Consider the following 25,026-nt stretch of genomic DNA (forward strand, 5'->3'; position numbering starts at 1 on the left):
CTGCAGCAAGACCGTCTCAGAGAGACTGCAGCAAGACCGTCTCAGACAGACTGCAGCAAGACCGTCTCAGAGTGACTGCAGCAAGACCGTCTCAGAGAGACTGCAGCAAGACCGTCTCAGAGAGACTGCAGCAAGACCGTCTCAGAGAGACTGCAGCAAGACCGTCACAGAGAGACTGCAGCAAGACCGTCTCAGAGAGACTGCAGCAAGACCGTCTCAGAGAGACTGCAACAACACCGTCTCAGAGAGACTGCAGCAAGACCGTCTCAGAGAGACTGCAGCAAGACCGTCTCAGACAGACTGCAGCAAGACCGTCTCAGAGTGACTGCAGCAAGACCGTCTCAGAGAGACTGCAGCAAGACCGTCTCAGAGAGACTGCAGCAAGACCGTCTCAGAGAGACTGCAGCAAGACCGTCTCAGAGAGACTGCAGCAAGACCGTCACAGAGAGACTGCAGCAAGACCGTCTGAGAGAGACTGCAGCAAGACCGTCTCAGAGAGACTGCAGCAAGACCGTCTCAGCTAGACTGCAGCAAGACCGTCTCAGAGAGACTGCAGCAAGACCGTCTCAGAGAGACTGCAGCAAGACCGTCTCAGAGTGACTGCAGCAAGACCGTCTCAGAGAGACTGCAGCAAGACCGTCACAGAGAGACTGCAGCAAGACCGTCTCAGAGAGACTGCAGCAAGACCGTCTCAGAGAGACTGCAGCAAGACCGTCTCAGAGAGACTGCAGCAAGACCGTCTCAGAGAGACTGCAGCAAGACCGTCTCAGAGAGACTGCAGCAAGACCGTCTCAGAGAGACTGCGGCAAGACCGTCTCAGAGAGACTGCAGCAAGACCGTCTCAGAGTGACTGCAGCAAGAGCGTCTCAGAGAGACTGCAGCAAGACCGTCTCAGAGAGACTGCAGCAAGACCGTCACAGAGAGACTGCAGCAAGAGCGTCTCAGAGTGACTGCAGCAAGACCGTCTCAGAGAGACTGCAGCAAGAACGTCTCAGAGAGACTGCAGCAAGACCGTCTCAGAGAGACTGCAGCAAGACCGTCTCAGAGAGACTGCAGCAAGACCGTCACAGAGAGACTGAAACAAGACCGTCTCAGCGAGACTGCGGCAAGACCGTCTCAGAGAGACTGCAGCAAGACCGTCACAGAGAGACTGCAGCAAGACCGTCTCAGAGAGACTGCAGCAAGACCGTCACAGAGAGACTGCAGCAAGACCGTCACAGAGAGACTGCAGCAAGCCCGTCTCAGAGAGACTGCAGCAAGACCGTCTCAGAGAGACTGCAGCAAGACCGTCTCAGAGAGACTGCAGCAAGACCGTCTCAGAGAGACTGCAGCAAGACCGTCTCAGAGAGACTGCAGCAAGACCGTCTCAGCGAGACTGCAGCAAGACCGTCTCAGCGAGACTGCAGCAAGACCGTCTCAGAGAGACTGCAGCAAGACCGTCTCAGACAGACTGCAGCAAGACCGTCTCAGAGAGACCGCAGCAAGACCGTCTCAGACAGACTGCAGCAAAACCGTCTCAGAGAGACTGCAGCAAGACCGTCTCAGAGAGACTGCAGCAAAACCGTCTCAGAGAGACTGCAGCAAGACCGTCTCAGAGAGACTGCAGCAAGACCGTCTCAGAGAGACTGCAGCAAGACCATCTCAGAGAGACTGCAGCTAGACCGTCTCAGAGAGACTGCAGCAAGACCGTCTCAGAGAGACTGCAGCTAGACCGTCTCAGAGAGACTGCAGCAAGACCGTCTCAGACAGACTGCAGGAAGACTGTTGCCATTTATTATTTTAATTGTATCCAGTTTTTTTGCAGCTGAAATTGTAGCGCTTTTATAAACATAATTATGACCGGCTGCTGAGGTGGCTCCCACTGTAAACCTGATCGTTTTACCCTCTTTTCTGATGCCACAAACTGTTTACTTTTCAAAATTTTGTGTAAATTTTAATTTAGTGAAAAAGAACTTCTACCTCACGGAAATGCCCAAGAGAGACAAAACTAGGAAGTATGCAGGCTGAAATCTGTCGACGGATTCTGAAACTTCACAACATTCTTCTAGAAGTAAGATGGCGGGGGTGGGTTCTCCTTTTCCAACCACTCCACTAATGGCAGAGGATCTCGTTAGCATTTTGGCAAACCAACTAGAGAAAGACCAAAGTTTGGCGGTAGATCTTAAAAGATTGATTGGCCTCCATTCGTTTGGCCTTGGAAGGCACAAATAAGAACGTCGAGGCTCATGGAGCCACAATTAAAGACATCGAGGCTGCTTTCAGAGATCACCTTGCTAGAGGCCAGTTTTATTTCGGTGGTTGAATGTAATAAGTAATTGAAGGCCAAGCAGAATAGATCCAGGAGGCTGATTTGCATTGTGGGATTGCCGGAGGGGATGGAGGACCGCACCCGAGTGAATATTTTCACTCGGGCATGTTTTGCAAAATGGTGAGTACGGGTGTGTTCACATTCCTCCCTTCCAGAATTAGACCGGGCCCATAGCTCTCTGCGGTCGAAGCCTTGATCTGGAGATCCGCCTTGTGCAGTTATCGTTCTATTTTATAGCTTCAAGGAAAAGGAACAGATTTTCCGCTAGGCCAGAGAGCATTAAGATAACAAATGCGAGTGGCGCTCCATCAGGCTGGACCAAGAAATGAGTGCGGACCTGGCAAAACAAAGAGCTGCCTTCAACCGAGTGAAAGCCATCTTGCATAAAAATGGAGTCAGATTCGAAATAGTTTACCCAGCTCGCCTTTGAGTGACTGTTGGGGAAACTGACCACTTTTTTGGTATGCCGGAAGATGCGGACTCCTTTGTTCAAAGGCTCAAATTGGGTACTGGTTAATCGGTTTGTTTCATGGCCTTTTGGATTTGCACCTCGTATTTTATGTTTGTTCATGTTCGGGGTTTGCGTGTGCTCACAACACTTTTCATCAAATTTTGGGGATTTCTGCTGTTCGGTCTTCTTTTAAATCAGTTTATCGTTCTCTTCCTCTTTGAATCGTTGTTGTTGGACACGATAATTGACCACTAATGTGGCGTTGTAAACTGGGTACGGTTTTACTTTCCAGTTGGGAAAGGGGTTAATTAACGAGAACAGAGATAGAGGGTTTTTTGAAGCTCTTCACAATAGACTGAGAATAGGTTCAGAGCATATAATTAGTTGAGTTTTGTTAACTATCGGTTTTGGGATCAGGGATTGATTTTTACTGTTTCAATAGGGCATTGTTGAGGTGGGGAAGTTCGAAAAAATGATATAATCCATCAGGAGGTCGGTGGGGAAGTTCTACCTTAGATGACAACCTTGTATTTCCGTTTTTTAGGATCAAGACCGCCAGCTGCTGAGGGTTTAGTTATAATGTTTAAGTTTTAGTTTGTGTTTTTTATTAGTGATTTGTTTGCAACATTTTGTCTTTGTACCTTTCCATCTTTGTTGGCTGATTGTTTGTTATATATGCGGAGCCTGCACATCCTCCCCGTGTCTGCGTGGGTTTCCTCCGGGTGCTCCGGTTTCCTCCCACAGTCCAAAGATGTGCAGGTTAGGTGGATTGGTCGTGATAAATTGTCCTTAGTGTCCAAAATTGCCCTTAGTGTTGGGTGGGGTTACAGGGTTATGGGGATAGGGTGGAGGTGTTGACCTTGGGTAGGGTGCTCTTTCCAAGAGCCGGTGCAGACTCGACGGGCCGAATGGCCTCCTTCTGCACTGTAAATTCTATAATGCTATGATATTGTTATTGTCATTATATAAAACTTCAATAAATATACTTAAAAAAACACTCCACACAATCACCCAAGGCCAGAAATGAACCCGGGTCCCTGGTGCTATGAGATAGCGGTGCTAACCACTGTGCCAACAGTGCTCTGCCAGTTTAATACTGAAAACACTAAATGTAGTCACATATCATTGGCGTATTCTCCCCCCCCCCCCACGCCGGGTGGGAGAATCGCCAGGGCACAGCGCGAATCGCGCCACGCCACCCCAACGCCCGCACGCGATTCTCCCACCCCCCCGGAAACCAGCGGCGTGCAATTCGCACCGGGCCGCTCGGAGACCCAGCGATTCTCCAGCCGGATGGGCCAAGCAGCCGCTACGACACGAAAGGTTCCCGCCGGCACCGTCCACCCCTGGTCGCTGCTGGCGGGAACCCTGCGGGAATGCTGGGGGGGGGGGTGGCCTCCGGGCGGGGGAGGGGGCCTCCTTCATCGGGGTGGCCTCCGATGGGGTCTGGCCCGTGATTGGGGCCCACCGATCGGCGGGCCCACTCATTGGCGGGCCGGCCTCTCTTCCTCCCCCCCCCCCGGCCTACCTCCTTCCACGCGTGGCCCCAGAGCACCGGCTCTATGTTGGTGAGGGGCCGGTGTGCGCAAGACGTTCCCCACCCACACGCAGGATGGCGCAGCCCAACTGCGCATGCACGGGTTGGCGAGGCGCCCATTTGGCGCTGCGTAAGGATGTTGGAGCGGCGTGAACCGCTCCAGCGCCTTGCTGGCCCCCTATGGGGGCCAGAATAGGTCGTGTCCGGGCCCTGTTTGCGCCGTCGCGTTTCATGACGGCGCGAACACTTGGCCTCAATATTGGAGAATCGGCCCCCAGAATTCTCAAATTCACTTTCTGAATTAAATTGCCAGCTTAAACAATCATCAGGCATGTTGAAGCAAGTAACAGGCCACAGGCTTCCTGTGACCTGGAGAGAGGGAGAAGAAAATGATCATGATGAGGGGGACTGGGCAAAGATGATCAGGACTATCGAAGGAGGTGGGAGAATAGGAGTGAAGGTAACAGTGAATTCGGCATGAACGAGATGTATAGATGCTTAGTGTAAAGGGAAGGGCAATTGTGTGCTTTAGTGAAAGGTGGGGATGAGGAAAGGGCATTTGTGGTGAGCATGCTCTCCATTCAACATTTCTCATTCGCTCTCCTGTAGGGGTGCAGCAGCATAGCAGTTATGTTATTGGACTAGTAATCCAAAGGTCGAGGCTAATAGTGCAGACACACACAAGTTGAATCCCACCAGGAGAGCCACAAAACCTAAATTCAGTTAATTAAATACAACTCGAATGGAAAGCTTTGATTTGAGCCCATGAAACCCTCTGGTTCACTAACATCCTTCAGGGAAGGAAAGCTGTCATCTTTACCCAGTCTGCCCTCGAAGTGACTCCAGGCACAATGCAATATAGTTTAATCAATTGTCCTCCCTCCCCCAACCAAGCTGAGCAAGCCGCTCAGTATAGGGATGGGCAATAAATACCAGAAAAAGAAAGTGTTTAGGAGTAATATAGTTTGAGAGCAAGCCCGAGGATCTACATGGCCCATCCACTTCCTATGTCCGAAAGTGGGGATGGCAATGGCAACAGCAACTGAGGAGAGCCAAGGGACAGGAGCTGGGAGCCGGGAAGATGGGTGGAGGGGGAAGGGAGTGGGAGCGGACGTAGCAGTGGAAAGAAGGTGGGTGGTGCAAAGGACAATTCTCTTGAGAACAAAGAGAGAACAAGAAATGTCAGAAAGTGATGACAGAGACATCTCTAAAATCCACACCCAGAATTTTTAAAATCCTCAAGAGTGATGGGAGATCCAGAAAAGGGAGCGAGAAACACAAGACTGATCATACACTGACTTCTTGTAAATAATGCTGCACAAACAGTAATCTACAAAATGTATTTTTATCCTGCAAAGATGGAATACACCCCCACTGTCCCTCGCGGGGAGAGTCCAGACGATCAAAATGAACGTACTGCCCAGGTACCTCTTCCTACTTAGATCCATCCCGATCTACATCCCCAAGACCTTTTTCAAAGCACTAGGCAAACTAATCATGGCGTTCGTATGGGGGGGGTGGGAATAATCCCAAAGAAGGTCCTACAAAAAACAAAATCCGGCGGCACTCCCATCCCCACCCAAAAACACTCCAGCAGCCCATTGGTGATAGCCACCCTCCAGTCCTGGAACCAACTACAGCAGCAATTTGGCCTGACCAAAATGTCAGACAAAGCTCCCATCTGCAACAAACATAGGTTCACACCAGTGCTGACTGACGCCACCTTTAAAAAGTGGGGACAGGACGGAGGGACACTGACAGTCAGGGACCTATACACGGACGGCAGGATCGTGACACTGGATGAACTGCCAGAGAAATTCCAGCTAGCCAGGGGGAATGAGCTAAGGTACCTGCAACTCAAATATTTCCCACGAAAGGAGACAAGGACGTACCCACAACCGCCATGACAGACATTACTGGAAGAGTTACTGGACGCACGCATCCTAGCTAAAGAGAACAGCAGCAACATGTATGACCGACTGGTAGAAAGGGCCGACACCATACTGGATGCACCAAGAAAGAAATGGGAGGAAGATCTGGGGATTGAAATAGGATGGGGACTCTGGAGCGAAGCACTGCATAGGGTCAACTCCACCTCCACGTGTGCAAGGCTCAGCCTGATGCAACTAAAAGTGGTACATAGAGCCCACTTCACAATAACCCGTATGAGTAGGTTCTTCCCGGAGGTGGAGGACAGATGTGAACGGTGCCAAGGAGGCCCGGCCAACACGCCCACATGTTCTGGTCTTGCCCCAGACTTGCAGCCTTCTATGAGGCAATGTCCAAAGTGGTGGGGATGAGGGTGGAGCCATGCCCGAAAGTGGCAGTCTTCGGGGTTTCAGACCAGCCAGATCTATTCCTGGGGAGGAGGGCGGACGCCCTTACCTTTGCCTCCCCGATCGCCCGCCGTAGAATCCTGTTCGGCTGGCGGTCAGCAGCACCACCCAAAGCTGCAGGCTGGCTGTCCGACCTCTCAGAATCTCTCCAAATGGAGAAAATCAAATTCGCCATCCAAGGGTCAGATGACGGCTTCCACAGAACATGGGAGCAATTCACCCAATTGTTCCGGGACCGGTTTGTGGCCACTGAACAAGCAGAAGAATAGCCAAGAATCAGGGGAAAATAGCCAAGGCATGACAGGGAGGGATAGACCGGGGGGGGGGGGGGGGCAGCTAAACCTAAGAGGAAAGAAAGGCAAACCACAGGGGATGGGGAGAGGGGAGGGGGGAAGGGAAGAGTGAGGAGACAGGGAACAACAGAGGGGAACCAGGGAGGTGAGGGGAGGCAGGGGAATGATAACCGGAAGGAGGGCACGGGAAACGATAACAAGCTTGGCATCTACAGCAACAGAGAGCAAGGAGAATCCAGGCGAAAGACGGGACGAACGGCTGAAGTGGAACGCGAGACGACGCCGGCAACGAAATCCGTCCGGGAGAAGCAAGTGACAACACCAACACCAGACCCATTTGCGCATTGCCCTCTGTAATTGTTTCTCTGGCACCCAAATGTATATCTACCTCCCCAGTTTCTCACCGCTCCCCCCCCCACCCCCCCGCCCCACAAACAGATGCCTACTTATGTGTTAAAAATAATATTGCCAATTGTACAGAGTTGCTGTTGTTGAGCTAGTGCATAATACCCTACCAGTTATTTAATTTAATTTATTTTTTTTGTTTGTGTGTGCTCTTCTCTTCATATATATATATATATATATTATTCTGTGTACATAAGGGTAAATATACTCTGTTCAAAAACCCAATAAAATACATTTATAAAAAAAAATGTATTCCTATCTCATCAAAAGTGTCATCCATTTCTTTCTCATATCTTGCCTAACCTAGTGGGCCACACTATGAAAGACCCTGCTAAATAATCACCCACATGTATTCATACACAATTACTAACAGTGAGAGAAGTGGACTGTATTTGGGAGACACTTACTTTGAACTGCTTGCCACAAGTGGAGCAGAGGAAATCTTTGCGGTCAGAGTGTCTCAGCATGTGCAGTCGGAGCTTGTCTGGTCGGCAGAAGGCCTTGTCACATTCTGTACATTGATAAATCTTCTCAGAATGGAAGCTGCGAATATGCTTCTTTATCTGTTCATTGAAAGATTTCAAAATTATATCAAAAATAAACTGCATTGTTATCGAGAGCAAGGTGCTAAAGTACAAGATCACAGCTTTTCACCAACACAGAGCAGCAGTGTGTATTACATTGTCACTGACAGTCAAAGTACAGTTTACTGCTCCCTTGTTTCAGATATGAAAGGCAAATTTAATTAAATGCACTCAAGAAGAAAATGACTGAAACCATGTCATGACACGACAACCCAGATACACTCCCTCCCACCCCAACCTGCCGGCACACACCTTCCCACCCCACCCCCGTCTGCCTGCCTGCACCCACTTCCTTCCACACCTCTACTCCCTGCACCCACTCCCTCCCAGCACTCCCGCTACCAGCACCACTCCCTCCGCACCACTCCCCCTGCCTGCCTGCACACACTCCCTTCCACCCCTCCCCCTGCCTGCCTGCACCACTCCCTCCCAACCCTCCCCATGCCCGCTTGCACCACTCCCCTCCTCACCCCTCCCCCTGCCTACCTGCACCACTCCCCTCCGCACCCCTCCCTCTGCCTGCCTGCACCACTCCCTCCCAACCCTCCCCATGCCCGCTTGCACCACTCCCCTCCTCACCCCTCCCCTGCCTACCTGCACCACTCCCCTCCGCACCCCTCCCTCTGCCTGCCTGCACCACTCCCCCCCAACCCTCCACATGCCTGCTTGCACCACTCCATTCCGCACCCATCCCCCTGCCTGCATGTACACCTACCCTCTGCCTGCCTGCACCCACTCCCTCCCACCCCTTTCCCCACCTGCCTGCATCCACTCCATCCCACCCCTCTCCCCACCTGCCTGCACCCACTCCCTTCCGCTCCTCTCCTGCACCCATTCCCTCCCACCACTCCCGCTGCCTACACCCACTCCCTCCCACACCTCTCCCCACCTACCTACACCCACTCCCTCCCACACCTCTCCTCACCTCCTGCACCCACTCCCTCGCACACCTCTCCCCACCTCCTGCACCCACTCCCTCCCACACCTCTCCCCACCTTCCTGCACCCACTCCCTCCCACACCTCTCCCCACCTTCCTACACCCACTCCCTCCCACACCTCCCCACCTTCCTGCACCCACTCCCTCCCACACCTCTCACCAACTACACCCACTCCCTCCCACACACTCTCCCCACCTTCCTACACCCACTCCCTCCCACACCTCTCACCACCTCCTGCACCCACTCCCTCCCACACCTCTCCCCACCTCCTGCACCCACTCCCTCCCACACCTCTCCCCACCTTCCTACACCCACTCCCTCCCACACCTCTCACCACCTCCTGCACCCACTCCCTCCCACACCTCTCCCCCCCTCCTGCACCCACTCCCTCCCACACCTCTCCCCACCTTCCTACACCCACTCCCTCCCACACCTCTCACCACCTCCTGCACCCACTCCCTCCCACACCTCTCACCAACTACACCCACTCCCTCCCACACCTCTCCCCACCTTCCTACACCCACTCCCTCCCACACCTCTCACCAACTACACCCACTCCCTCCCACACCTCCCCACCTTCCTACACCCACTCCCTCCCTCCACCCTACCCACCTTCCTGCACCCACTCCCTCGCACACCTCTCCCCCCCAACTGCACCCACTCCCTCCCCCACCTTCCTGCACCCACTCCCTCACACACCTCTCCCCCCCAACTGCACCCACTCCCTCCCACACTTCTCCCCACCTTCCTACACCCCCTCCCTCCCTCACCTCTCCCCGCCTTCCTGCACCCACACCTCTCCCCACCTTCCTGCACCCACTCCCTCCCTCACCTTTCCCCACCTTCCTGCACCCACTCCCTCCCACACCTCCCCACCTTCCTGCACCCACTCCCTCGCACACCTCTCCCCACCTTCCTGCACCCACTCCCTCCCACACCTCCCCACCTTCCTGCACCCACTCCCTCCCACACCTCTCCCCACCTTCCTGCACCCACTCCCTCCCTCACCTTTCCCCACCTTCCTGCACCCACTCCCTCCCACACCTCTCCCCACCTTCCTGCACCCACTCCCTCCCCACCTTCCTGCACCCACTCCCTCCCACACCTCCCCACCTTCCTGCACCCACTCCCTCCCACTCCTCTCCCCACCTTCCTGCACCCACTCCCTCCCTCACCTTTCCCCACCTTCCTGCACCCACTCCCTCCTACACCTCTCCCCACCTTCCTGCACCCACTCCCTCCCACACCTCTCACCAACTACACCCACTCCCTCCCACACCTCCCCACCTTCCTGCACCCACTCCCTCCCACTCCTCTCCCCACCTTCCTGCACCCACTCCCTCCCTCACCTTTCCCCACCTTCCTGCACCCACTCCCTCCTACACCTCTCCCCACCTTCCTACACCCACTCCCTCATCTCTCCCACCTTCCTACACCCACCCTCTCCCACACCTCTCCCCACCTTCCTTCACCCACTCCCTCCCACACCTCTCCCCCCCAACTGCACCCATTCCCTCCCACACCTGTCCCCCACCTTCCTGCACCCACACCTCTCCCCCAACTGCACCCACTCCCTCCCACACCTCTCCCCCCCAACTGCACCCACTCCCTCCCACACCTCTCCCCACCTTCCTGCACCCACACCTCTCCCCCCAACTGCACCCACTCCCTCCCACACCTCTCCCCACCAACTGCACCCACTCCCTCACACACCTCTCCCCACCTTCCTGCACTCACTCCCTCCCACACCTCTCCCCACCAACTGCACCCTCTCCCCACCTTCCTGCACTCACTCCCTCCCACACCTCTCCCCACCAACTGCACAGGGCTAAATTGCTGGCTTTGAAAGCAGACCAAGGCAGGCCAGCAGCACGGTTCAATTCCCGTACCAGCCTCCCCGAACAGGCGCCGGAATGTGGCGACTAGGGACTTTTCACAGTAACTTCATTTGAAGCCTACTTGTGACAATAAGCGATTTTCATTTTCATTTCGCCCCAATGCACACACTCTCCCCCCAACTGCATCCACTCCCTCCCACACCTCTCCCGACCTTCCTGCACCCACTCCCTCCCACACCTCTCCCCCCCCCCCCCAACTGCACCCACCCCCTCCCACACCTCTCCCCACCTTCCTGAACCCTTTCTCTCCCACCCCTCGCCCCACCTGCCTGCAGCCATTCCCTGCCACAGCCAATCGATACACCCACTCTTTACATGCTACCATGTGATTTCTTATCACTCTTCTCTTGGCTCTAGTTTAATCAACAGCATTCATCCCTTCTGAAATGGGCATCGGTCCTCAGTGCCGCCTCTGAGGCTCCTCCTCAATTCCAGACCTTCCTGCATGCCGATAGTGTTGAAATCGCAACAGTTTTCACTCAAAATGATTCTTTTACAGGATCTCCAAATTGTGGAACTCTCGCCACATCTAGTTTTCTCTTCCTCATGCTATCTATTCACTTTTAAACCAAACTTTTGCATCGATACAAGCTCAATTATAATTTGTGAGTTACTCTCGCTTTCTCCTTCTGGTTTAACCTTTATTACCTACTAGCTTTTTGGGTTGAAATAAAATACTTCAGTTTCATTATTTAAGGGCCCTCGAACAGATGTTCTATCTTATTTCCACCAATGTAAATAGATTTAGCTGATAAACCTCTGAGAAAGCTGAAATCGAGATTAATGAGATCATTAAAAACCCTCTCCATTACCTTTAAATTGCAGAATGGCCAATGGCTGCTCAGTAATACCTTTGAATATAACACAGCCTGGTACTCAACAGCATAGAACATAGAACAGTACAGCACAGAACAGGCCCTTCGGCCCACGATGTTGTGCCGACCGCTTATCACCATCATCAGCTTTACAGCGACTTTGTAAACAGCCAGTAAATACATCCAAACCATTTTCCACCTTTACAAATGGGCACTCTAACCATATGCATATTTAAAGCTGTAATTGACAATCTCTTCCACAAGAGCAAAAGAAAACTTGCATTTATATAATCAGCCAGGTCCTCAGGAGTCCCAAATATTTGCAATGTAGTTCCTGTTATGTGGAGAAAAAACACTATCCCATTGTTGCACAGCAAGAGCCCAATAAATATCCAATCCAATGAATGGCCAATTAATTTGTTTTGCAGATTGTTGATTGAACAAGGGACCTTTGGCTGGAACTCTGGGAGAACTTCCTGCTCTTCTGCAAACAGGAAGAAGCCAGAAATATTTGCATTTTCTAGCACTTTTAACAACCACCAGATGTCTCAAAGTGCTTCACAGCCAATGTGGTACAAAGAACAAAGAAATTTACAGCACAGGAACAGGCCCTTCGTCCCTCCCAGCCTGCGCCGATCCAGATCCTTTATCTAAACCTATTTTCCAAGGATCTACTTCCCTCTGTTCCCCGCCCTTTCATATACCTGTCTAGATGCATCTTAAATGATGCTATCGTGCCCGCCTCTACCACCTCCGCTGGCAAAGCATTCCAGGCACCAACCACCCTCTGCGTAAAAAACTTTCCACGCACATCTCCCTTAAACTTTCCCCCTCTCACCTTGAAATCGTGACCCCTTGTAATTGACACCCCCACTCTTGGAAAAAGCTTGTTGCTATCCACCCTGTCCATACCTCTCAATTTTGTAGACCTCAATCAGATCCCCCCTCAACCTCCGTCTTTCCAACGAAAACAATCCTAATCTACTCAAACTTTCTTCATAGCTAGCACCCTCCATACCAGGCAATATCCTGGTGAACCTCCTCTGCACCCTCTCTAAAGCATCCACATCCTTCTGGTAATGTGGCGACCAGAACTGCACGCAGTATTCAAAATGTGGCCTAATCAAAGTCCTATACAACTGTAACATGACCTGCCGACTCTTGTACTCAATACCCCGTCCGATGAAGGCAAGCATGCTGTATGCCTTCTTGACCACTATCGACCTGCGTTGCCACCTTCAGGGTACAATGGACCTGAACTCCCAGATATCTCTGTACATCAATTTTCCCCTGGACTCATCCATTGACCATATAGTCCGCTCGTGAATTAGATCTTCCAAAATGCATCACCTCGCATTTGCCTGGATTGACTCCATCTGCCATTTCTCTGCCCAACTCTCCAATCTATCTATATTTTGCTGTATTCTCTGACAGTCCTCCTCGCTATCTGCAACTCCACCAATCTTAGTATCATCTGCAAACTTGCTAATCAGACCACCTATACCTTCGTCCAGATCATTTATGTATATCACAAACAGTGGTCCGAGCACACATCCCTGTGGAACACAACTAGTCACCTTTCTCCATTTTGAGACACTCCCTTCCACCACTACTCTCTGTCTCCTGTTGCCCAGCCAGTTCTTTAGCCATCTCGCTAGTACACCCTGAACCCCATACGACTTCACTTTTTCCATCAACCTGCCATGGGAAACTCTATCAAACGCCTTACTGAAGTCCATGTATTTGACATCTACAGCCCTTCCCTCATCAATTAACGTTGTCACTTCCTCAAAGAATTCTATTCGGTTTGTAAGACATGACCTTGCCTGCACAAAACCATGGTGCCTGTCACTGATAAGTCTATTTTCTTCCAAATGTGAATAGATCCTATCCCTCAGTATCTTCTCCAACAGTTTGCCTACCACTGACACCAAGCTCACAGGTCTATAATTCCCTGGATTATCCCTGCTACCCTTCTTAAACAAAGGGACAACATTAGCAATTCTCCAGTCCTTCGGGACCTCACCCGTGCTCAAGGATGCTGCAAAGATATCTGTTAAGTCCCTCGCTTCCCTCAGTAACCTGGGATAGATCCCATCCGGACCTGGGGACTTGTCCACCTTAATGCCTTTTAGTACACCCAAAACTTCCCCTTTCCTTATGCCGACTTGACCTAGAATATTTAAACATCCATCCCTAGCCTCAACATCCGTCATGTCCCTCTCCTTGGTGAATACCGATGCAAAGTACTGATTAAGAATCTCACCCATTTCCTCTGAAATCTCACCCATTTTCCACACATAAATTCCCTCTTTTGTCTTTGAGTGGGCCAATCCTTTCTCTAGTTACCCTCTTGCTCCTTGTATACGAATAAAAGGCTTTGGGATTTTCCTTAATCCTGTTAGCCAAAGATATTTCGTGACCCCTTTTAGCCCTCTTTATTGCGCGTTTGAGATTTGTCCTACTTTCCCAGTATTCCTCCAACGGTTCATCAATTTTAAGACACCTAGATCTTATGTCTGCTTCCTTTTCCATCTTAGCTAGTCTCACAATTCCACCCGTCATCCATGGTTCCCTAATCTTGCCATTTCTAACCATAATTTTCACAGGGACATGTCTGTCCTGCACTCTAATCAAACTTTCCTTAAAAGACTCGCACATTTCAAATGTGGATTAAAAAAATTCTCCTGGATGCTCCTTACAAATTCTGCTCCATCTGCGCCTCCAACACTACATGAGTCCCATTCAATGTTGGGGAAGTTAAAATCTCCCATCACGACCACCCTATTGCTCCTACATTTTTCTATAATCTGTCTACATATTTGTACCTCTACTTCACGCTCGCTTTTGGGAGGCCTGGAGTAAAGTCCCAACAATGTTACTGCACCCTTCCTATTTCTTAGCTCTACCCATATTGCCTCAGTGCTCGAATCCTCCATCGTGCCCTCCTTAATCACAGCTGTGATATCATCTCTGACCAGTAATCCAACTCCTCCACCCCTTTTACCTCCCTCTCTATCCCTCCTGAAGCATATTTCGGGATATTTAGTTGCCAGTCTTGCCCTTCCCTCAACCAAGTCTCAGGAATACCAATAACATCATATTCCCAGGTACTAATCCAAGCCCTAAATTAATCTGCCTTACCTGCTACACTTCTCGCATTGAAACAAATGCACCTCAGACCACCTGTCCCTTTGCGTTCATCATCTCTTCCCTGCCTACTCTTCCCCTTAGTCACATTGAGTTTATTATCTAGTACCTCACTGGCTTTAGTTGTTGCCTCTTTACTGACCTCTAACTTTCTAATCTGGTTCCCATCCCCCTGCCACATTAGTTTAAAACCTCCCCAACAGTGTCAGCAAAAACACCCCCTAGAACATTGGTTCCAGTCCTGCCCAGGTGTAGACCATCCGATTTGTAATGGTCCCACCGCCCCCAGAACCGGTTCCAATGTCCCAAAAATCTGAACCCCTCCCCCCTGCACCATCTCTCAAGCCACGTATTCATTCTGACTATTCTTGAATTTCTACTCTGACTGTCTCAGGGCACTGGTAGCAATCCAGAGATTACTACCTTTGAGGTCCTACTTTTTAAACTTATCTCCTAACTCCCTAAATTCTGATTGTAGGACCTCATCCCGTTTTTTACCTACATCTGGAAGTGTAGTCACTGCTGTAATGTAGTAATCCCCTCAGCCAATGAGGACACCGCAAACTCCCACAAACAGCAATACGATAATAACCGAATAATCAGTTTTTGTGATGTTGATCGAGGGGTAAATATTGGCCAAATCACCAGGGAGAACTCCCCGCTCTTCAAAATAGTGACTCTGGGATCTTTTACATCTATCCGAGCTGGCAAATGGAACCATGGTTTAACGCTATATCTGAAAGATAGCACCACCAACAGTGCAGCACACTCTCAGTACTACAGTGGAATGTCGGCTTTGATTTTTGTACTTCAATCACTGGGACTCAAACCCAGAACCTTTTGACTCCGAGGCAAGCCCCAGCTGACATTCTGATACCAGCAGTGAAATGGGACCTTTAAATTCCAGTTAAACAAGCAGATAGGTCCTGGTTTTAATAGGTCAAATGAAAAAACAGCATCCTATAGCAATGCATCAATCCCTCAGTGCTGCCCTGAAGTGCCAGCTGCAATCCTGCGCTGAGTTCTTACTGTGGAGCTTGAGCTCCCAATCGTCTGGCTCAAAGGCGAATAAATGAACTGAAGTACTCAGATTTAGTGCTTGCTAATTGGTACCATTCCAAATTTTTAATCCTCCACATGCAGCATGGAATTGAAGCTTGGTGTTGAATACGGGCCAGCACAGTGGTTAACACTGTTGCTTCACGCCAGGAACACGGGTTCAATTCCGGCCTTGGGTGACTGCGTGGAGTTTTCATGTTCTCCCCGTGTCTGAGTGGGTTTCCTCCGAAAGCTCCGGTTTCCTCCCACAGTCCAAAGATGTGCAGGTTAGGCAATCAGCTCGGGAATCCTTCCACCGCGTACCTGACTATTCCCCAAAGGGTTGTGAAATTATACGCTGAAAGAACAACGGGCTCTCAAGAGCAATAATGGATGCAATAAATGCTGTACGTGTCAGCACGCCACAACCCAAAAGCCCTGCTTCAACCAGATGTAATACTGACCACTTATATCTATGTTTGAAAATTAGGTTCTTCATGTGACCCTGGGCTCGATCTGTTGCTTCACCAATTTGACCAGAGGACAAGAAAAGTGATTGATGAAATTGATACTGCACAAGTAGACCAAAAGTCTACAATTGTTGACCAGTGCCTACTCAGGGACAAGAGAGCAACTGGACAAGCAGACTTTCAATAGTTATCATACAATTTACAGTGCAAAAGGAGGCCATTCGGCCCATCGAGTCTGCACCGGCTCTTGGAAAGAGCACCCTACCTAAGCCCACACCTCCAACCTATCCCCATACCTCCACTCTATTCCCGTCTAACCCCACCTTACATTTTTTGGACACTAAGGGCAATTTAGCATAGGCAATCCACCTAACCTGCACATCTTTGGACTGTGGGAGGAAACCGGCGCACCCAGAGGAAACCCACGCAGACACGGGGAGAACGTGCAGACTCCGCACAGACAGTGACCCAAGCCGGGAATCGAAACTGGGACCCTGGAGCTGTGAAGCAACTGTGCTAACCACTGTGCGGCCCATTGTCAGTTTGTGGCTGAAATCATTTCATGAGAACACATAGATTCTGCAGTATGTTAACATCAGCTTTGTATTAAGTACGTGGGTTAGTTAGGGCAGTGACTGACCCAGCGTGACAGAGTCCCAAGGAAAATCCCTCATGTTAGAGAAGTCAAGTTGTTTGGTTTTTTTGCCCAAATTAATTAAATGGAAAACATATTTTGATCTAAAGGTTAATTGTTTACCTGAATGGAAATGTGCGGACACGTTTTTGTAATTCTTTGACTTACACAATGAATATTGGTATTCTTGAATGCAGCACATGAATGAAGAATTGTTATACAGTGTAAACGTTCCCCACCCGAGTTCTGGAATGTGGCCAAGTATTCAGATTCAAAACGTGTTTGGACTGCATTACATCGTGAGACGATTTGGACAATAACACAAGTGGAACAAGAGGATGAAAACCAGCAGGATTTGTCAATCAAAGATAGAACTTTGTCTAATCAATGCCAGAAGCCTTATTACTTTTTCAGAGTTACAAAGCCAGGGCTCAGAGTGTAGATAGGGGCAAACCCCGAATCCAGCTCCTTGCCTGCTCCAAAAAAGTTCAAATTGACCGGCACAGGCTTGGAGGGCCGAAGGGCCTGTTCCTGTGCTGTATTGTTCTTTAGTACAGTAATCATCTCCCTTGTGCAGTTGAGATTTACAGCGGCTGGAATCTGGACACAGTCCCAGTAACTGGGGCACATTTTGCACAGGCAGAGACAACTGCAAAGAAGCTAGAACTGAGGATGCTGGGGAAACTCAGCAGGACTGCCACCCTCAGGAGAAAAATAGAGTCAATATTTCGAGTCCATAGTCTCTTCGTCAGAACCGAAGGGAGGGGAAATGGGTTAGAGCTGTAGAAACTGCAACAAAGTAGCCACTTTAAGAATAAAAGACAGATGGCCTGGTGTGAGCGGAGATGTTTTGCATTAGGGCAATATATGTATGGAATATTAAACAAAAGAAAGAGGAGAAATGTCAAAGTCTAAAGCTGTTGAAATTAAAATTGTGTCCCGAGGGCTGTGACATGCCTAACTGGAGGATGAGGTGCTGCTTCTCCAGCTTGCGCCCGGCTTCACTGGAGAATTGACAGCAGGCCAAGGACGGACATTGGTGTGCATGAGAGCAAGATGCTGAGTTAAAGTGGTTTAAATTCATTCAGATTCAGACTGCTAACCAATTCAAGACCAATTCCGGTCACAGTCGGAAACTTCTCCTCACGCTGAGTTATAGCCTGTGATTTTCAATGATATCCCGGTATGCTCTTCATTTGCCATTTACATGGCTTGCACCTGATTGTCTGGAGCTTCTGCTTACATCTCATCATACACTGTTACATCTGAACAGTCACTTCACCTGATTACTCCGGGTTACAGTCTTACACCTTTGTCTTTGTATTCACCATTGAAAAGAATGGAAGCTGAGAGTCAGAAACTCAGTGTCATGTCGAAGGAAAGCAGTTTAAGTGATTGGTTGTGAATATTTCTCGTGCTTACTTTCTAATCTAAGGTGTACATCCAAACTAGGAAGCAGGAAATTAAAAATGTCAATCAGGTAAGTATAATAAGAAGTTAATTAATAATGAGTATCAGCATAAAGCAAGTCAAGGCACTAATTAAAATTAATAATTGAAACAAGGTACTAACTAGATTCTAATAGAAGAGAGATTTCTAAATGATGCATCGGTAGCTGGGACCTATTGCTTGCATTTCCTGCACGATGTGGGAACTTCGGAATACTTCACTTGTCTACGGGGACCCATGTGTTAGTGTCTCCCAACTACTTGAGCTCAAGTTCACAACTGCCAAGCGTGATGGGCAGTTGGAGATACTGTGGAGCATCAGGGAGCATGAGAATTTGCTGGGTGACACGTTCCACAATATGGTCAATTCACAGGCAGTAAGAGTTCAGGATAGTAGATGGGTAGCTGTCTGGAAGAATAGGATGAGGCAGGAAGTGCCATATCAAATAGGTACACAGCATGGCTACGATTGGACATTACAACACCTTGAAGGTGCCCAGTCCAGATCCAGGTGCAAGGGATTGCCCAGGAGGGAAGAGCAAGAAGTAGAAATGCAGTGGTTAAAGGAGGTTCCCGAGTGAGGGGACAGGTATTTCTGTAACTGTCATCCTGAATCCCACATGGTGTATTTGCTTCCCTGATGCCAGGATGAAGGGTTATCACAGAGAGGGTGCATAATCCTCTGCATGGGAGTGAACCAGAAATTGAGTTACAGACTGATACCATGACATAGAGTGGGCAGGCATTGAGATCCTGCAGTCAGGCTTTCAGTGGCTAAGGAAGAAGTTAAAAAGTAGAATCTTGAGTCATTTTGAGTACAGAGAGTTCTTTTAAGTGTTTCTCCTTTGTAAATGTTAATCTGGCATCTGTTTACAGTTCAGAGCACAGGCAGGCTTTTCAATCTGCACGAGGGTGACCTGTTTTACTAGAGCTCCTGTTTTCATAGTTATTACCGTTACTGCTGACCTGCTGAGTTACTGTAATTGTCAAACTCCATTATTCATTTATAAAAAGAAGTTCCTTCTTTTAACCAACGTATTCGGTGACCATTTTGTGGTCTCAAGTTACCACAAAACCCAAGGGGTGTAATCTCAGGATCACTTTCAGTTCTCTGTCAGCAAAAGTAGAAATCGGATGATAGGGAGGATGAATCAGTGGCTTGAGGAATGCAGCAGGATGAGGAGGGCTTCAGATCCTTGGGTCTTTGAGACTACATCTGGGGCAGGAAGCACATATTCAAAAAAGGACAGGTTGCATAATGGGATATCGGTGTGTGGCTGGGACCCTTTAAACTAAATTGGCAGGAAAACGTAGCAGAAGACAGGAATAAGATAGGAAGACAGTGAGAGTGTTGGATAATATTCAAGGAAGTTGTGACATCCGGTGGCGGCCATGAGCTGAGCGGTCAAAAGGTGGCTCTAGAAACCTTGGTTAAGGCCCTTTAACCCCATCAAATGAGCACCAAAAGAACGGAACCGCCCCCCCCCCCCCCCCCAAATCAATCCCCTATCAACCGCAATGCCGCCCAAAGCGGCGAGGAAACAGCGATCCAGCAAAAACTTCCAGAGAGCAGGAGAGGGAAACCTCAGCTTCGGAGCAGGGTATCCCGCGTGATGACAAGGAACCAACGACGGATGATCCCATAGACTTTCCAGCACAGCGCTGATGGAGAAAGTGATGGGTTTCATCAACTCCAAGCTCCAGAAGCTTAGAGAGGCGATGAAGGAAGACCTCATGGCAGTTGAGGCCGCGATGGCCCCCATGATGGAGGTTGTGAGCAAAATGGAGCGGAGACATGAGGCCCACGAGGCGGGACCTAGAGAATGCCGCCATAGACCAGAGGGATCGAACCACAACCCTCGAAGTCGAGGTGGCGAGGCTGGTCAAGGCACAAAGGGTTGAAGGAGAAAATCGATAACCAGGAGAATTGATCACGTCGGCAGCTGCAGATCATGGGGCTGCCGGAAGGCAAGGAGGGGAGGAACCCCATGGAGTATGTGGCAGCGATGTTTGGGAAGCTGGTTGGCTAGAGGGCTTCTGCAATCCCCCAGAGGTAGACTACACCCACAAGTTGCTCCAGCGACGGCCCAAGGCAGGGGAGCCACCACGGGTGATGATTGTGAGGCAGCACCGGTAACAGGATCTGACAAGGAGCAGATCCTGAGGTGGGTGAAAAAAATGAAGGCATGAAAGTGGGAAGGACCTTCCACCCAATTGTATCAGGACATTGAAGCAGACCTGGCCAAGCGCCGGGCAGAATTTAACGAGGTCAAATCCACACTGTACAAAAGCAATGTTTGGCATGCTCTACCCTACCAAACTTTGGATCGCCTTTCAGAGCAAAGAGTACTACTACTTTTGATGCCCTGGAGGAGGCCAACAAGTTCTTGCAGAAACACAACCTGGGAAATAGCAGCACAGGCCATGGGGATCCAAGAGGGGCAGGTGGAGCGAAGTATACAGCGTTATTTGGGGAATCCGACCATTGAGGAGAGCTGCTACACTAGCAAACACGTTGGTGTACGGAGGTCTAGCGAAAGAGGAGGCCATGGTATACCTCCCAGGAGGGAGGGGGAGTGCCTGACAGGAGGGAAAGGGAAAACAGAAGTTCAGGGTAGTCAAAAAGTAAGAAGGGAGGAAATGGGTGGGGTAAAGCCAGGGAAGGAGGGAGGGGTTCACATGGGTGGATGGGAGGGGGGTGGGGGAAGCAGGTTGGGGGGGGCTAAAAGCCTGGCTACAACTGGTCGCACTTGGCAACGATGAAAAAGAGGAAGCAGACATCGGGTCATCGTGAATGGCCCAAGAGCGAGGCCAGGCTCGAACTAACAGAGCCGGGCCCACAGGGTGAGTATGGATTACCCCACAGGAATCCACCCCACCAAACCACATCCCCATCAGGATAGCTGCATGGAACATGAGAGGCCTCAACGGGCCTGTGAAAAGTTCCAGGGCGGGATTCTCCAATCTCCAATATGACGGCATGAATGGGCCGCTCCCACAACTAATTCTGGCCCCGACAGGGGGCCAGCATGGCGCTGGAGCTGTTTGTGCTGCTCCAGCTGCAGATCCCGGCGCGAACTGTGCGCCGCGGGATCTGCGCATACGCAGTTGTGCCGGCGCCAACAAGGACATGCGCCGCTCCAGCTGCAGATCCCGGCGCGAACTGTGCGCAGCGGGATCTGCGCATACGCAGTTGTGCCGGCACCAACAAGGACATGCACAGTGGCCTCCTTCAACGCGCTGGCCCAGACACAACATGGCGCAGGACTACAGGTGCCGGCGCGTAGGAAAGAAGGCCCCCAGCCACAGAGGCTGGCCCGCTGATCGGTGGGCCTCGATCGTGGGCCAGGCCACGTCGGACGCCCCCCCACGGGATCGAACCCACCTTCCCCCCACAAAGGCCACCACCTGACCCTTACACGCCAAGGTCCCGCCGGCCAAGCGCAGGTTAGAACGGTGCCAGCGGGACTCGGCTCTTTTCTTATGGCAGCTCGGCCCACTCGGGACGGAGAATCGGGGGGCCAGCCGCATAGAGCGGCCCGCGACCGGCGCTGCACCAACCACGCCGCCGCCATCGGCGCCAATTCTCCGCTCTGTGGAGAATCGCGTGCCGGCATCGGGGCGGCGTGGCCCGGTCGTGGGGATTCTCCAGCCCGGCCCAGGGCTGGGAGAATCCCGCCCGCAGAGTCCTTACCCATCTCAAAAGCGTGAGGGTGGACATAGCCTTCCTACAGGAGACGAATCTAAGAGAGAGGGACTGACTGCGGGTAAGGAAGGGTTGGGTGGGACAAACGCTTTGCACGTGTTTCGACACCAGGGCAAGGTGGGTGCCACATTAGTTAGCAGGGCAGTGCATTCATGGCAACGAAGACAGTAACTGATCCAGAGGGTCGATTTGTTACAATCAGCGGGATCCTAGAAGGGGCCCCAGTAGTATGCCTTGAACTGGGATGACACAGAGTTCATCAAGAAAACTATGGCCTCGATCCCTGCCCCAGATCATTGTTCGTGTGGAGTTTGCACATTCTCACTCCCACAGCCCAAAGATGTGCAGGGTGGGTGGATTGGCCACATTAAATTGCCCCTTAATTGGGAAAAAAAATAATTGGGCACTCTAAATTTATTTAAAAAAAAGAAAACTTCTGCACTGTAAATTCTATGATTGCTATGATTCTATGGCCGAAATCCTGACCTGGACACTCACCGACTCATCATGGGGGGTGATTTTAACCGCACCCAAGACCTGAAAATGGACAGATCCAACCCCAAGGAGAGACCCAAAACAGAAATGGCTTGAGAGCTAAACATCTTTATGGAGCAAATGGGGGAGTATATGCATGGAGATTCAACAACCCAAGAGAAAAAGAGTGCTCCTTCTTCGCCCACTTGCACAAGGCCTACTCACATATGCACTTTTTCGTCGTAGGGAAAATGGAGCTTTCAGGGGTAGTGAGGGCGGAATACTCCACGATTGTAATCTCTGACCACACGTCTCATTATATGGACGTAAAGTTAGGCGACACAGTGGCACAGTGGTTAGTACTGCTGCCTCATGGTGCCGAGGGACCGGCCTCGGGTCACTGTCCATGTGGAGTTTGCACATTCTCCCCTCGTCTACATGGGTCTCACTCCCCCAACACAAAAATATGTGCAGGGTAGGTGGATTGGCCACGCCAAATTGTCCCTTAATTAGGAAAAAATAATTGGGTACTCTTAAATTTATATTTTAAAAGAATGGACGGAAAAGGGCCTGGCCCAATGCCCCCCCCCCCATGAAGGCGGTGATCGGGGGGGGAAATAATATCTTACAGGGCCCTCAGGGACAAGAGAGAAAGGGCAGCCCGGCTGTGAGTGACTGGCTCCATGAGGTACCCCATGGAGGTGCTTGAATGGTTTGGGCTTGGAACAGGGTTCACCACGTGGGTGAAACTTCTGTACTGCACTCCCATGGCGAGCGTGCGGAAGAACACCACCAGCTCAGAGTACTTTCGGCCGCATAGGGGAACGAGGCAAGGGTGCGCGTTGTCCCCACTCCTGTTCGCAATGGCAATTGGGCTACTGGCCATCGCTCTTAGATGAGTGGTGGACGGGCATTCGAAGAGGGAGTAGGGAGCACAGAGTTTCACTCTATGTGGATGACCTGCTCCTCTTTGTGCCAAACCCCTTGGCCAGGCCAGCACGGGAAAGATAATGGGATTTCCTTTCAAGAGTTTGGTGCTGTCTCAGGTTACAAACTCAACCTGGGGAAGAGCAAAATCTTCCCGGTGAACCCCCGAGGAGGAGGAACGAAGTTGGAGGAATTACCGTTTACGATAATCCAGACCAAGTTCAGGTACCTGGGGATGCAGACAGCTCACAACATCCACAAGCGGAACCTCTTGTAGCCACCTAAAATGGCTGATTCCCTATTAATTTGGCCAAAACCCGATTTAAAATGGCTAACCGAAAAGGCTGATGGGAAAAGCAGCCAACAGGACACAAACGGACAGCTGCAGACAGAATAGCGTACTCGGCTCTGGGGAAGTCGGCCCAGATCGATACTCAAGACTATTAACAGCACATCAACCGAGATATCTGCAGTTTAATCGGCTATCCCTGGGAACAATAATGCCGGGCCAGACCTGTTGGCGCCTGCAGTGGCCGAAACAAAGACAGGTGAACGACCACCACCCGATCAAGGAATCACCCCGTTATTGGACATATCGAACCCAGTGATTGGGAACAAATCCAATCACTTGGGACTCAGGGTCAAGGGCCGCCCCGAGAGGCGGGAATCCCCTGGGCCCTATAAAGTGAGGGGCCAAGTTCAGATCTCTCTCCCTTCTTCACCTGCTCGCAGCCTTCGCAAGAACCTTCAGCAAAGAACCGTAAGTTTGACTCCAGCGATCACTACCCGATAGAGATTCCTAGCCATCGACCTGTATCAGCCTTTTGAATCCCGCAGGCCAGATCCAATTCGAAAAGCCATTCGTTTCCCTGACCTGGTGGGCCCTTCCTAAAGTTAAGTATTGGCCAGTAGTGGTAGGTTTCGATATAGATAGTAGGATTATTGTGTAAGCATTAATTGTTGTATATAATAAATGACCGTTGATTTCAATCTTACTAAGCGGTGTGCTGACTTATTAATCATAACTCGAGTTTGAACCACGTGGCGGTATCAGAAAGATACCTGGCGACTCGTGAGCAAAGGTGACATAATCAGAGCTAATAAACTAAGGCTAAAAAGAGCAACACTCTACAGCCTGGTGGAGGAGGGAAAGAGTGATCTATAAAGATGGGACTAACTCCCAATCCCGCTAGCGGGAAGGGTACAGGTGATCACAGTGAACGTGCTGCCCAGATTCCTCTTCATATTTCGATCGTTCCTGATCTTTATCCCCAAATCCTTCTTCACCAGTGTTGATAAGCTAATCATGGCCTTTATCTGAAGGTCGGGGGAGTGTATCCCAAGGATACGAAAAACCGTCTTGCAGAGAGGACGACATGTGGGAGGCCTGGCCTTGCTGAACCTCCTTTCTACCACTGGGCAGCGAATGCAGAGAGGGTGAGGGGGGTAGCTTAAGGAGCCGGAGGCTGAATGGGTCCAAATGGAGGAGGCCTCAAGCTCAGGGCCATTTCTCCGGGCATTAGCCACAACTTCACTCCCTGCCCCCCCGCACACACACTCAAGGAGCCCGTCGGTAGTAGCCACATTAAAGGCCTGGAACCAGACAAATTAAA

At 50.6% G+C, this 25,026-nt stretch overlaps 1 protein-coding gene across 7 annotated transcripts in view; it reads right to left on the reverse strand.

The window, feature by feature from the left end:
• Positions 1–25,026, reverse strand: part of prdm10 (PR domain containing 10) — a 371,372-nt gene that overhangs the window by 68,669 nt on the left and 277,677 nt on the right. For all 7 annotated transcript variants that reach the window (XM_072486852.1, XM_072486855.1, XM_072486851.1 and 4 more), the window contains one exon: positions 7,738–7,893. In XM_072486852.1, coding sequence (XP_072342953.1) covers positions 7,738–7,893 — 156 coding nt within the window. The remainder of the gene's footprint in view (positions 1–7,737; positions 7,894–25,026) is intronic.

Source organism: Scyliorhinus torazame, chromosome 21 (assembly GCF_047496885.1).
Source record: "Scyliorhinus torazame isolate Kashiwa2021f chromosome 21, sScyTor2.1, whole genome shotgun sequence".
In the NCBI taxonomy this organism is placed as follows: domain Eukaryota; kingdom Metazoa; phylum Chordata; class Chondrichthyes; order Carcharhiniformes; family Scyliorhinidae; genus Scyliorhinus; species Scyliorhinus torazame.